Below are 12,567 nucleotides of genomic sequence, written 5' to 3' on the forward strand. Positions count from 1 at the left end.
AGGTGTGCCCAGGTGTGTCCCCAGGTGTGTCCCTGTCCCCAAGGGTGTCCCAGGTGTCCCCAGGTGTGTCCCAGGTGTGTCCCAGGTGTGTCCCCAGGTGTGTCCTAGGTGTGTCCCAGGTGTGCCCAGGTGTGTCCCTGTCCCCAGGTGTGCCCCCAGGTGTGCCCAGGTGTGCCCCAGGTGTGTCCCAGGTGTGCCCAGGTGTGTCCCCAGGTGTGTCCCTGTCCCCAAGGGTGTCCCAGGTGTCCCCAGGTGTGTCCCAGGTGTGTCCCAGGTGTGTCCCCAGGTGTGTCCTAGGTGTGTCCCAGGTGTGCCCAGGTGTGTCCCTGTCCCCAGGTGTGCCCCCAGGTGTGCCCAGGTGTGCCCCAGGTGTGTCCCAGGTGTGCCCAGGTGTGTCCCCAGGTGTGTCCCTGTCCCCAAGGGTGTCCCAGGTGTCCCAGGTGTGTCCCAGGTGTGCCCAGGTGTGTCCCAGGTGTGCCCAGGTGTGCCCCCAGTGCCACTCACCGCCCTGCAGCAGCTGCAGCCCCAGCGGGGACACCTGCACGATGAACTGGCCCTGGCCCAGGTGTGTCCCAGGTGTGCCCACGTGTGCCCCAGGTGTGTCCCAGGTGTGTCCCTGTCCCCAGGTGTGCCCCCAGGTGTGTCCCAGGTGTGCCCAGGTGTGTCCCCAGGTGTGTCCCTGTCCCCAAGGGTGTCCCAGGTGTCCCCAGGTGTGTCCCAGGTGTGTCCCAGGTGTCCCCAGGTGTGTCCCTGTCCCCAAGGGTGTCCCAGGTGTCCCCAGGTGTGTCCCAGGTGTGCCCAGGTGTGTCCCTGTCCCCAGGTGTGTCCCAGGTGTGCCCAGGTGTGTCCCAGGTGTGCCCAGGTGTGCCCCCAGTGCCACTCACCGCCCTGCAGCAGCCGCAGCCCCAGCGGGGACACCTGCACGATGAACTGGCCCTGGCCCAGGTGTGTCCCAGGTGTGCCCAGGTGTGTCCCAGGTGTGCCCAGGTGTGTCCCTGTCCCCAGGTGTGTCCCAGGTGTGCCCAGGTGTGCCCAGGTGTGTCCCTGTCCCCAGGTGTGCCCCCAGGTGTGTCCCAGGTGTGCCCAGGTGTGTCCCCAGGTGTGTCCCTGTCCCCAAGGGTGTCCCAGGTGTCCCCAGGTGTGTCCCAGGTGTGTCCCAGGTGTGTCCCCAGGTGTGTCCCAGGTGTGTCCCAGGTGTGCCCAGGTGTGTCCCTGTCCCCAGGTGTGCCCCCAGGTGTGCCCAGGTGTGCCCCAGGTGTGTCCCAGGTGTGCCCAGGTGTGCCCCCAGTGCCACTCACCGCCCTGCAGCAGCCGCAGCCCCAGCGGGGACACCTGCACGATGAACTGGCCCTGGCCCAGGTGTGTCCCAGGTGTGCCCACGTGTGCCCCAGGTGTGTCCCAGGTGTGCCCAGGTGTGTCCCTGTCCCCAGGTGTGTCCCAGGTGTGCCCAGGTGTGTCCCAGGTGTGCCCAGGTGTGCCCCCAATGCCACTCACCGCCCTGCAGCAGCCGCAGCCCCAGCGGGGACACCTGCACGATGAACTGGCCCTGGCCCAGGTTGCCGGCGAACACGGTCGGGCCCTGCGTGGCGAAGCCGCTCGTGTCCAGCTCCAGGATCTCCTGCCCCGTCTGCAGGATCTGGGGACATCGGGGGACATCAGGGGACATTGGGGACATCGGGGGACATTGGGGGACATCGGGGACCTCAGGGGACATCGGGGGACGTCACCAGGACGTGGCACCCCGCGGGGAGCCCCCGGAACGCGGGCGCTGTCCCCGCAGAGAGACGTGGGGACGCGGGCGCGGGATTGAGCCCGGACGTGGCACCCAGGGGAGCCCCCACGGCCCTGTCACCGTCCCCGGGATGTCCCCACGTCCCTGGGATGTCCCCACGTCCCCATGATGTTCCCGTGATGTCCCCGTGATGTCCCCATGTCATCCACCTGTCCCGGTGATGTCCCCATGTCCCTGTGATGTCCCCGTGATGTCCCCGTGATGTCCCCGTGATGTCCCTCACCATGGTGCAGTCCTCCCTGCTCAGGATGAGGAACCCCTGTCCCCAGGATGTCCCCGTGATGTCCCCAGGATGTCCCTGGGATGTCCCCAGTGTCCCCTCACCATGGTGAAACCCTCCCGGCTCACGATGAGGAAGCCCTGTCCCCATGATGTCCCCGTGATGTCCCCATGATGTCCCCATGTCATCCACCTGTCCCTGTGATGTCCCCGTGATGTCCCCGTGATGTCCCCATGATGTCCCTCACCATGGTGGAGTCCTCTCTGCCCAGGATGAGGAACCCCTGTCCCTAGGATGTCCCTGTGATGTCCCCGTGATGTCCCCATGTCATCCACCTGTCCCTGGGATGTCCCCATGTCCCCGTGATGTCCCCAATGTCCCTCACCATGGTGGAGTCCTCCCTGCTCAGGATGAGGAACCCCTGTCCCTATGATGTCCCCGTGATGTCCCCATGTCATCCACCTGTCCCCGTGATGTCCCCATGTCCCCAGGATGTCCCCGTGATGTCCCCGTGATGTCCCCACTGTCCCTCACCATGGTGGAGTCCTCCCTGCTCAGGATGAGGAAGCCGTGACGTTCCCCGTCCTCCTCGGAACCTTCCGGAGCCGCGGCCGCCTCGGGCTCCGCGCTGGCCCCCGGGGCCACCTCCGGCTGTGGGGACAGAGCCTCGGTGGGGACACGGGGACAGGAGGACGGGGGGGGGGGAGAGACAGGGACACAGGAATGGGGGACATGGGGGGACACAGGGAGGGGGACACGGCACCACGGGGGGACACAGGGACACAGGGAGGGTGACACGGGGACACAGGGGGACACAGGGGGACACGGTGCCACGGGGGGACACAGGGAGGGTGACACGGCACCATGGGGGGACACAGAGGGACACAGGGAAGGTGACACGGCGCCACGGGGGGACACGGGGACACAGAGAGGGTGACATGGGGACACAGGGGGACACGGGGACACAGGGAGGGTGACACGGCACCATGGGGGGACACAGGGACACAGGGAAGGTGACACGGTGCCATGGGGGGACACGGGGACACAGGGAGGGTGACACGGCACCATGGGGGGACACAGGGACACAGGGAAGGTGACACGGTGCCATGGGGGGACACAGGGGACACGGGGGGGTGACACAGGGACACAGGGAAGGTGCCATAGGGGGACACAGGGGGGTGACACAGGGACACAGGGAAGGTGACACGGGGACACGGGGGACACAGGGAGGGTGACACGGGGACACAGGCAGGGTGACACGGCGCCATGGGGGAACACAGGGGACACAGGGGGACACAAGGAGGGTGACACAGCACCACGGGGGGACACGGGGGACACAGGCAGGGTGACACGGCGCCATGGGGGGACATGGGGACACGGGGACACAGGGAGGGTGACACAGGGACACAGGGAAGGTGCCATAGGGGGACACAGGGGGGTGACACAGGGACACAGGGAAGGTGACACGGGGACACGGGGGACACAGGGAGGGTGACACGGGGACACAGGCAGGGTGACACGGCGCCATGGGGGGACATGGGGACACGGGGACACAGGGAGGGTGACACGGGGACACAGGGAAGGGGACACGGTGCCACGGGGGGACACGGGGACACAAGGTGACACAGGGTGACACAGGGAGGGTGACATGGGGACACAGGGTGACACAGGGACACAGGGGGACACGGGGAGGGTGACACGGCGCCACGGGGGGACACAGGGAGGGTGACACAGGGACGGGGACACAGGGGGACACGGAGACATAAGGTGACACAGGGGACACAGGGTGACACAGGGAGGGGGACACAGGGGGACACAGGGAGGGTGACACGGTGCCACGGGGGGACACGGGGACACAGAGAGGGTGACATGGGGACACAGGGGGACACGGGGACATAAGGTGACACAGGGGACACAGGGTGACACAGGGAGGGGGACACAGGGGGACACAGGGACACAAGGTGACACGGGGACACAGGGAGGGTGACACAGGGACACGGGGACACAGGGGGACACGGGGACACAGGGGGACACAGGGAGGGTGACACGGTGCCACAGGGGGACACGGGGGACACACCTGCTCCCGCGGGGGGGGCGCGGTGACCGTCCACATGTCGTAACAGCCGGGCAGCTCGAACGTGGTGACCACCTGCGGCCGGATGCTGCGCTGGGGACAGCGACGGGGACAGCGGTCACAGGGGGGGACAGGGACGGGGACGGGGACAGGGGACAGCGGTCACGGGGGGGGACAGGGACGGGGACAGGGGACAGCGGTCACAGTGGGGGACAGGGACGGGGACAGGGGACAGCGGTCATGGGGGGGGACAGGGATGGGGACAGGGATGGGGACAGGGGACAGAGGGGGGGACAGGGATGGGGACAGGGATGGGGACAGGGGACAGAGGGGGGGACAGGGATGGGGACAGGGGTGGCAGTCAGGGATGGGGACAGGGATGGGGACAGCGGTCAGAGGGGGGGACGGACAGGGACAGGGACAGGGGACAGCGGTCACAGGGTGGGGACAGGGATGGGGACAGGGATGGGGACAGGGGTCAGAGGGGGGGACAGGGATGGGGACAGGGGTGGCAGTCAGGGATGGGGACAGGGGTCAGTGGCCAGAGAGATGGGGGCAGTGGCCAGGGACAGCGGTCAGGGGTCAGGGGACAGGGACAGCGGTCAGGGCTCAGGGATGGGGTCAGGGGACAGGGACAAGGAACAGGGGAAGACAACAAGGGACAGTTTTCAGGCGGGTCTGTGGGGTGCTGCCCCATAGATTTTGGGGTGTCCCTGGGGGTACAGGCGGGTCTCTGGGGTGCTGCCCCATAGATTTTGGGGTGCCCCATAGATTTTGAGGTGTCTCTGGGGGGCACAGGCGGGTCTGTGGGGTGCTGCCCCATAGATCTGTGGGGTGCTGCCCCATAGATTTGGGGTGTCCCTGGGGGTACAGGCGGGTCTGTGGGGTGCTGCCCCATAGATTTGGGGTGCCCCATAGATTTTGGGGTGTCTCTGGGGGGTACAGGCAGGTCTGTGGGGTGCTGCCCCATAGATTTGGGGTGTCCCTGGGGGTACAGGCGGGTCTGTGGGGTGCTGCCCCATAGATTTGGGGTGCCCCATAGATTTTGGGGTGCCCCTGGGGGGCACAGGCGGGTCTGTGGGGTGCTGCCCCATAGATTTGGGGTGCCCCATAGATTTTGGGGTGTCCCTGGGGGGTACAGGCGGGTCTGTGGGGTGCTGCCCCATAGATTTGGGGTGTCCCTGGGGGGTACAGGCGGGTCTGTGGGGTGCTGCCCCATAGATTTTGGGGTGCTGCCCCATAGATTTGGGGTGTCCCTGGGGGGTACAGGCGGGTCTGTGGGGTGCTGCCCCATAGATTTGGGGTGCTGCCCCATAGATTTGGGGTGTCCCTGGGGGGTACAGGCGGGTCTGTGGGGTGCTGCCCCATAGATCTGTGGGGTGCTGCCCCATAGATTTGGGGTGTCCCTGGGGGTACAGGCGGGTCTGTGGGGTGCTGCCCCATAGATTTGGGGTGCCCCATAGATTTGGGGTGTCCCTGGGGGGCACAGGCGGGTCTGTGGGGTGCTGCCCCATAGATTTGGGGTGCCCCATAGATTTTGGGGTGTCTCTGGGGGGTACAGGCAGGTCTGTGGGGTGCTGCCCCATAGATTTGGGGTGCCCCATAGATTTTGGGGTGTCCCTGGGGGTACAGGCGGGTCTGTGGGGTGCTGCCCCATAGATTTTGGGGTGCTGCCCCATAGATTTTGGGGTGTCTCTGGGGGGTACAGGCAGGTCTGTGGGGTGCTGCCCCATAGATTTGGGGTGTCCCTGGGGGTACAGGCGGGTCTGTGGGGTGCTGCCCCATAGATTTGGGGTGCCCCATAGATTTTGGGGTGTCTCTGGGGGGTACAGGCGGGTCTGTGGGGTGCTGCCCCATAGATTTGGGGTGTCCCTGGGGGGTACAGGCGGGTCTGTGGGGTGCTGCCCCATAGATTTGGGGTGCCCCATAGATTTTGGGGTGTCCCTGGGGGTACAGGCGGGTCTGTGGGGTGCTGCCCCATAGATTTGGGGTGTCCCTGGGGGTACAGGCGGGTCTGTGGGGTGCTGCCCCATAGATTTGGGGTGTCCCTGGGGGGTACAGGCGGGTCTGTGGGGTGCTGCCCCATAGATTTGGGGTGTCCCTGGGGGGTACAGGCGGGTCTGTGGGGTGCTGCCCCATAGATTTGGGGTGCCCCATAGATTTGGGGTGTCCCTGGGGGGTACAGGCGGGTCTGTGGGGTGCTGCCCCATAGATTTGGGGTGCCCCATAGATTTTGGGGTGTCCCTGGGGGGTACAGGCGGGTCTGTGGGGTGCTGCCCCATAGATTTGGGGTGTCCCTGGGGGGTACAGGCAGGTCTGTGGGGTGCTGCCCCATAGATTTTGGGGTGCTGCCCCATAGATTTGGGGTGTCCCTGGGGGGTACAGGCGGGTCTGTGGGGTGCTGCCCCATAGATTTGGGGTGCCCCATAGATTTGGGGTGTCCCTGGGGGGTACAGGCGGGTCTGTGGGGTGCTGCCCCATAGATTTGGGGTGCCCCATAGATTTTGGGGTGTCCCTGGGGGGTACAGGCGGGTCTGTGGGGTGCTGCCCCATAGATTTGGGGTGTCCCTGGGGGGTATAGGCAGGTCTGTGGGGTGCTGCCCCATAGATTTTGGGGTGCTGCCCCATAGATTTGGGGTGTCCCTGGGGGGTACAGGCGGGTCTGTGGGGTGCTGCCCCATAGATTTGGGGTGTCCCTGGGGGTACAGGCGGGTCTGTGGGGTGCTGCCCCATAGATTTGGGGTGCCCCATAGATTTTGGGGTGTCCCTGGGGGGTACAGGCGGGTCTGTGGGGTGCTGCCCCATAGATTTGGGGTGTCCCTGGGGGGCACAGGCGGGTCTGTGGGGTGCTGCCCCATAGATTTGGGGTGCCCCATAGATTTGGGGTGTCCCTGGGGGGTACAGGCGGGTCTGTGGGGTGCTGCCCCATAGATTTTGGGGTGCTGCCCCATAGATTTGGGGTGTCCCTGGGGGTACAGGCGGGTCTGTGGGGTGCTGCCCCATAGATTTGGGGTGCCCCATAGATTTTGGGGTGTCCCTGGGGGGTACAGGCGGGTCTGTGGGGTGCTGCCCCATAGATTTGGGGTGCCCCATAGATTTTGGGGTGTCCCTGGGGGTACAGGCGGGTCTGTGGGGTGCTGCCCCATAGATTTGGGGTGTCCCTGGGGGTACAGGCGGGTCTGTGGGGTGCTGCCCCCATAGATTTGGGGTGCCCCATAGATTTTGGGGTGTCCCTGGGGGGTACAGGCAGGTCTGTGGGGTGCTGCCCCATAGATTTTGGGGTGCTGCCCCATAGATTTGGGGTGTCTCTGGGGGGTACAGGCGGGTCTGTGGGGTGCTGCCCCATAGATTTGGGGTGTCCCTGGGGGGTACAGGCGGGTCTGTGGGGTGCTGCCCCATAGATTTGGGGTGCCCCATAGATTTTGGGGTGTCCCTGGGGGTACAGGCGGGTCTGTGGGGTGCTGCCCCATAGATTTGGGGTGTCCCTGGGGGTACAGGCGGGTCTGTGGGGTGCTGCCCCATAGATTTGGGGTGCCCCATAGATTTTGGGGTGTCCCTGGGGGGTACAGGCAGGTCTGTGGGGTGCTGCCCCATAGATTTTGGGGTGCTGCCCCATAGATTTGGGGTGTCTCTGGGGGGTACAGGCGGGTCTGTGGGGTGCTGCCCCATAGATTTGGGGTGTCCCTGGGGGGTACAGGCGGGTCTGTGGGGTGCTGCCCCATAGATTTGGGGTGCCCCATAGATTTTGGGGTGTCCCTGGGGGGTACAGGCGGGGCCCAGCCTTTGGGGCCGCCCTGGTTCCTTCCCAGCCCTGCTCTGGCACCGGGATCGACCCCCCGGGAAGCTCCCGCGGGGGGTTTGGGGCGGTGCGGGGCCTTTGGGGCATTTTAGGGTTTTTGGGGTACGGGGGGAGGGGTTTGGGGGGTTTTGGGGTTCAGGGGGGCGGGGTTTGGGGTTCAGGGGGTTTGGGGTTCAGGGGGTTTGGGGTTAAGGGGGATTTGGGGAGGTTTGGGGTTCAGGGGGGTTTTGGGGTTCAGGGGTTTGGGGTTTTGGGAGAATTTGGGTTCAGAGGGGTTTGGGGTTCAGGGGAATTTGGGGTTTGGGAGAATTTGGGTTCCGAGGGGTTTGGGGTTCAGGGGAATTTGGGGTTCAGGGGGTTTGGGGTTTGGGAGAATTTGGGTATTTGGGGTGTTTGAAGTTCAGGAGGTTTGGGGTTCAGGGGAATTTGGGGTTCAGGGGAATTTTGGGGTTCAGGGGAATTTGGGGTTCAGGGGTTGTTTTGGCGTCCAGGGGATTTGGGGTTTGGGAGAATTTGGGGTTCAGGGGTTTGCGGTTCAGGGGAATTTGGGGTTCAGGGGGTGTTTTGGGGTCCAGGGGGTTTGGGGTTAAGGGGGATTTGGGGTTTGGGGAGTTTTGGGGTTCAGGGGAATTTGGGGTTTGGGAGAATTTAGGTTCCGAGGGGTTTGGGGTTAAGGGGGATTTGGGGTTTGGGGAGTTTTGGGGTTCAGAGGGTCTGGGGTTTGGGAGAATTTGGGTTCAGACGTGTTTGGGGTTCAGGGGGTTTGGGGCTCAGGGGAATTTGGGGGTTCAGGGGAATTTGGGGTTCAGGGGGTTTGGGAGCTTTTGGGGTTCAGGGGAATTTGGGGTTCAGGGGAGTTTTGGGGTTCAGGGGGTGTTTTGGGGTCCAGGGGGTTTGGGGTTAAGGGTGATTTGGCGTTTGGGGAGTTTTGGGGTTCAGGGGAATTCGGGGTTTGGGAGAATTTGGGTTCCGAGGGGTTTGGGGTTTGGGAGAATTTGGGGTTCAGAGGGTTTGGGGTTCAGGGGAATTTGGGGTTTGGGGAGTTTTGGGGTTCAGGGGGTTTGGGAGAATTTGGGTATTTGGGGGTGTTTGAAGTTCAGGAGGTTTGGGGTTCAGGGGAATTTGGGGTTCAGGGGAATTTTGGGGTTCAGGGGAATTTGGGGTTCAGGGGTTGTTTTGGCGGCCAGGGGATTTGGGGTTTGGGAGAATTTGGGGTTCAGGGGTTTGGGGTTCAGGGGAATTTGGGGTTCAGGGGGTGTTTTGGGGTCCAGGGGGTTTGGGGTTAAGGGGGATTTGGGGTTTGGGGAGTTTTGGGGTTCAGGGGAATTTGGGGTTTGGGAGAATTTGGGTTCCGAGGGGTTTGGGGTTCAGGGGAATTTGGGGTTTTGGGAGAATTTGGGTTCAGAGGGGTTTGGGTTTCGGGGGGATTTGGGGTTTGGGGAGTTTTGGGGTTCAGGGGTTTGGGGTTTGGGAGAATTTGGGTTCAGACGTGTTTGGGGTTCAGGGGTTTGGGGCTCAGGGGAATTTGGGGTTCAGGGGAATTTGGGGTTCAGGGGGTTTGGGAGCTTTTGGGGTTCAGGGGAATTTGGGGTTCAGGGGAATTTGGGGTTCAGGGGGTGTTTTGGGGTCCAGGGGGTTTGGGGTTAAGGGTGATTTGGCGTTTGGGGAGTTTTGGGGTTCAGGGGAATTTGGGGTTTGGGAGAATTTGGGTTCCGAGGGGTTTGGGGTTCAGGGGAATTTGGGGTTTTGGGAGAATTTGGGTTCAGAGGGGTTTGGGGTTCAGGGGAATTTGGGGTTTTGGGAGAATTTGGGTTCAGAGGGGTTTGGGTTTCGGGGGGGATTTGGGGTTTGGGGAGTTTTGGGGTTCAGGGGTTTGGGGTTTGGGAGAATTTGGGTTCAGACGTGTTTGGGGTTCAGGGGGTTTGGGGCTCAGGGGAATTTGGGGTTCAGGGGAATTTGGGGTTCAGGGGGTTTGGGAGCTTTTGGGGTTCAGGGGAATTTGGGGTTCAGGGGAATTTGGGGTTCAGGGGGTGTTTTGGGGTCCAGGGGGTTTGGGGTTAAGGGTGATTTGGCGTTTGGGGAGTTTTGGGGTTCAGGGGAATTCGGGGTTTGGGAGAATTTGGGTTCCGAGGGGTTTGGGGTTCAGGGGAATTTGGGGTTTTGGGAGAATTTGGGTTCAGGGGAATTTGGGTTTCGGGGGGATTTGGGGTTTGGGGAGTTTTGGGGTTCAGAGGGTTTGGGGTTTGGGAGAATTTGGGTTCAGACGTGTTTGGGGTTCAGGGGGTTTGGGGCTCAGGGGAATTTGGGGCTCAGGGGAATTTGGGGTTCAGGGGTTTGGGGTTCAGGGGGTTTGGGAGCTTTTGGGGTTCAGGGGAATTTGGGGTTCAGGGGGTGTTTTGGGGTTTGGGAGAATTTGGGTATTTGGGGTGTTTGAAGTTCAGGGGGTTTGGGGCTCAGGGGAATTTGGGGTTCAGGGGAATTTTGGGGTTCAGGGGAATTTGGGGTTCAGGGGAATTTGGGGTTCAGGGGTTGTTTTGGCGTCCAGGGGGTTTGGGGTTTGGGAGAATTTGGGGTTCAGAGGCTTTGGGGTTTGGGGAGTTTTGGGGTTCAAGGGTTTGGGGTTCAGGGGAATTTGGGGTTTGGGAGAATTTGGGTTCAGAGAGGTTTGGGGTTCAGGGGAATTTGGGGTTCAGGGGAGTTTTGGGGGGGTTCAGAGGAATTTGGCGTTCAGGGAGTTTTGGGGTTCAGGGGGTTTGGGGTTCAGGGGAATTTGGGGTTTGGGGAGTTTTGGGGTTCAGAGGTTTGGGGTTCAGGGGAATTTGGGGTTCAGGGGAGTTTTGGGGTTCAGGGGAATTTGGGGTTTGGGAGAATTTGGGTATTTGGGGTGTTTGAGCTTCAGGGGGTTTGGGGCTCAGGGGAATTTGGGGTTCAGGGGAATTTTGGGGTTCAGGGGAATTTGGGGTTTGGGAGAATTCGGGTTCAGGGGGTTTTGGGGTTCAGGGGAGTTTGGGATGAGGAGGTTTTTGGGGTGGTTTTGGATGTTTGGGGGGGTTTAGGGTGTTTTTGCGGTGATTTGGGGGTGTTTTGGGGTGTTTTAGGGTGTTTTTGGGGTGTTTGGGGTATTTTGGTGTATTTTGGGGGATTTTTGTGGTATTTAGGGTGGTTTTGGGGTGCTTGAGGTGTTTGGGGTGGTTTTTGTGTGTTTGGGGTATTTGGGGTGGTTTTGGGGTGGTTTTGGGGTGTTTTGGGGTGGTTTTTGGGGTGTTTTTGGGGTACCTGCAGCACGGTGAGCGCCCCGTTCTTGCCGTACCCCGAGCACAGGGAGGGTTTGGGGTGGTTTGGGTTATTTTAGGGTATTTTGGGGTGGTTTTGGGGTGGTTTTGGGGTGGTTTTGGGGTATTTTGGGGTGGTTTTGGGGTGTGTTTGGGGTACCTGCAGCACGGTGAGCGCCCCGTTCTTGCCGTACCCCGAGCACAGGACGATCTCCAGGTCGGGCTCGGGGCTGTTCTGGAACTGTGGGAGACACCGGGGTCAGGTTTGGGGTCAGGGTTTGGGGTTTGGGGTCAGGTTTGGGGTCAGGGTTTGGGGTTTGGGGTCAGGTTTGGGGTCGGGATCAGGGTTTGGGGTTGGGGTCGGGGTTTGGGGTCGGGTTTGGGGTCGGGGTTTGGGGTCAGGTTTGGGGTCAGGTTTGGGTTTGGGGTCAGGGTCAGGGTTTGGGGTTGGGGTTGGGGTTGGGGCGGGGTTTGGGGGTCGGTTTGGGGTCGGGATTTGGGGTTTGGGGTCAGGTTTGGGGTCAGGTTTGGGGTCGGGTTTGGGGTCGGGATCAGGGTTGGGGTCAGGGTTTGGGGTCAGGTTTGGGGTCAGGTTTGGGGTCGGGTTTGGGGTCGGGATCAGGGTTTGGGGTCGGGGTTTGGGGTTGGGTCGGGGTTTGGGGTCGGGGTTTGGGGTCGGGTTTGGGGTTGGGTCGGGGTTTGGGGTCGGGGTTTGGGGTCAGGTTTGGGGTCAGGTTTGGGTCGGGTTTGGGGTTGGGGTTGGGTTTGGGGTCGGGTTTGGGTTTGGGGTCGGGTTTGGGGTCGGGATTTGGGGTCGGGGTCGGGGTTTGGGGTCAGGTTTGGGGTCAGGTTTGGGGTTGGGGTCGGGTTTGGGGTCGGGATTTGGGGTCGGGGGTCGGGGTTTGGGGTCAGGTTTGGGGTCGGGTTTGGGGTTGGGGTCGGGTTTGGGGTCGGGATTTGGGGTCAGGTTTGGGGTCAGGTTTGGGGTCGGGTTGGGGTTGGGGTCGGGTTTGGGGTCGGGATTTGGGGTCAGGTTTGGGGTCAGGTTTGGGGTCGGGTTTGGGGTTGGGTCGGGGTTTGGGGTCGGGTTGGGGTCGGGGTTTGGGGTCAGGTTTGGGGTCAGGTTTGGGTTTGGGGTCAGGGTCTGGGTTTGGGGTTGGGGTTTGGGGTTGGGGCGGGGTTTGGGGTCGGGTTTGGGGTCGGGATTTGGGGTTTGGGGTCAGGTTTGGGGTCGGGGTTTGGGGTTTGGGGTCGGGGTTTGGGTCGGGTTTGGGGTCAGGGTCGGGGTTTGGGGTTGGAGTCGTGGTTTGGGGTCGGGATCAGGGTTTGGGGTCGGGGTTTGAGGTCGGGGTTTGGGGTCAGGGGTTTGGGGTTGGAGTCATGGTTTGGGGTCGGGGTTGGGGTCAGGGT

General features: G+C 62.6%; 1 protein-coding gene across 1 annotated transcript in view; it reads right to left on the reverse strand.

Moving 5' to 3' along the window:
• Positions 1 to 12,567, reverse strand: part of CPSF1 (cleavage and polyadenylation specific factor 1) — a 112,640-nt gene that overhangs the window by 59,330 nt on the left and 40,743 nt on the right. Inside the window, 4 exon segments of the mRNA XM_048286336.1 lie at positions 1,495 to 1,636; positions 2,547 to 2,663; positions 4,090 to 4,179; positions 11,318 to 11,398. Coding sequence (XP_048142293.1) covers positions 1,495 to 1,636; positions 2,547 to 2,663; positions 4,090 to 4,179; positions 11,318 to 11,398 — 430 coding nt within the window.

The sequence above is a fragment of the Corvus hawaiiensis genome, chromosome 26 (assembly GCF_020740725.1).
Source record: "Corvus hawaiiensis isolate bCorHaw1 chromosome 26, bCorHaw1.pri.cur, whole genome shotgun sequence".
Taxonomy (NCBI): domain Eukaryota; kingdom Metazoa; phylum Chordata; class Aves; order Passeriformes; family Corvidae; genus Corvus; species Corvus hawaiiensis.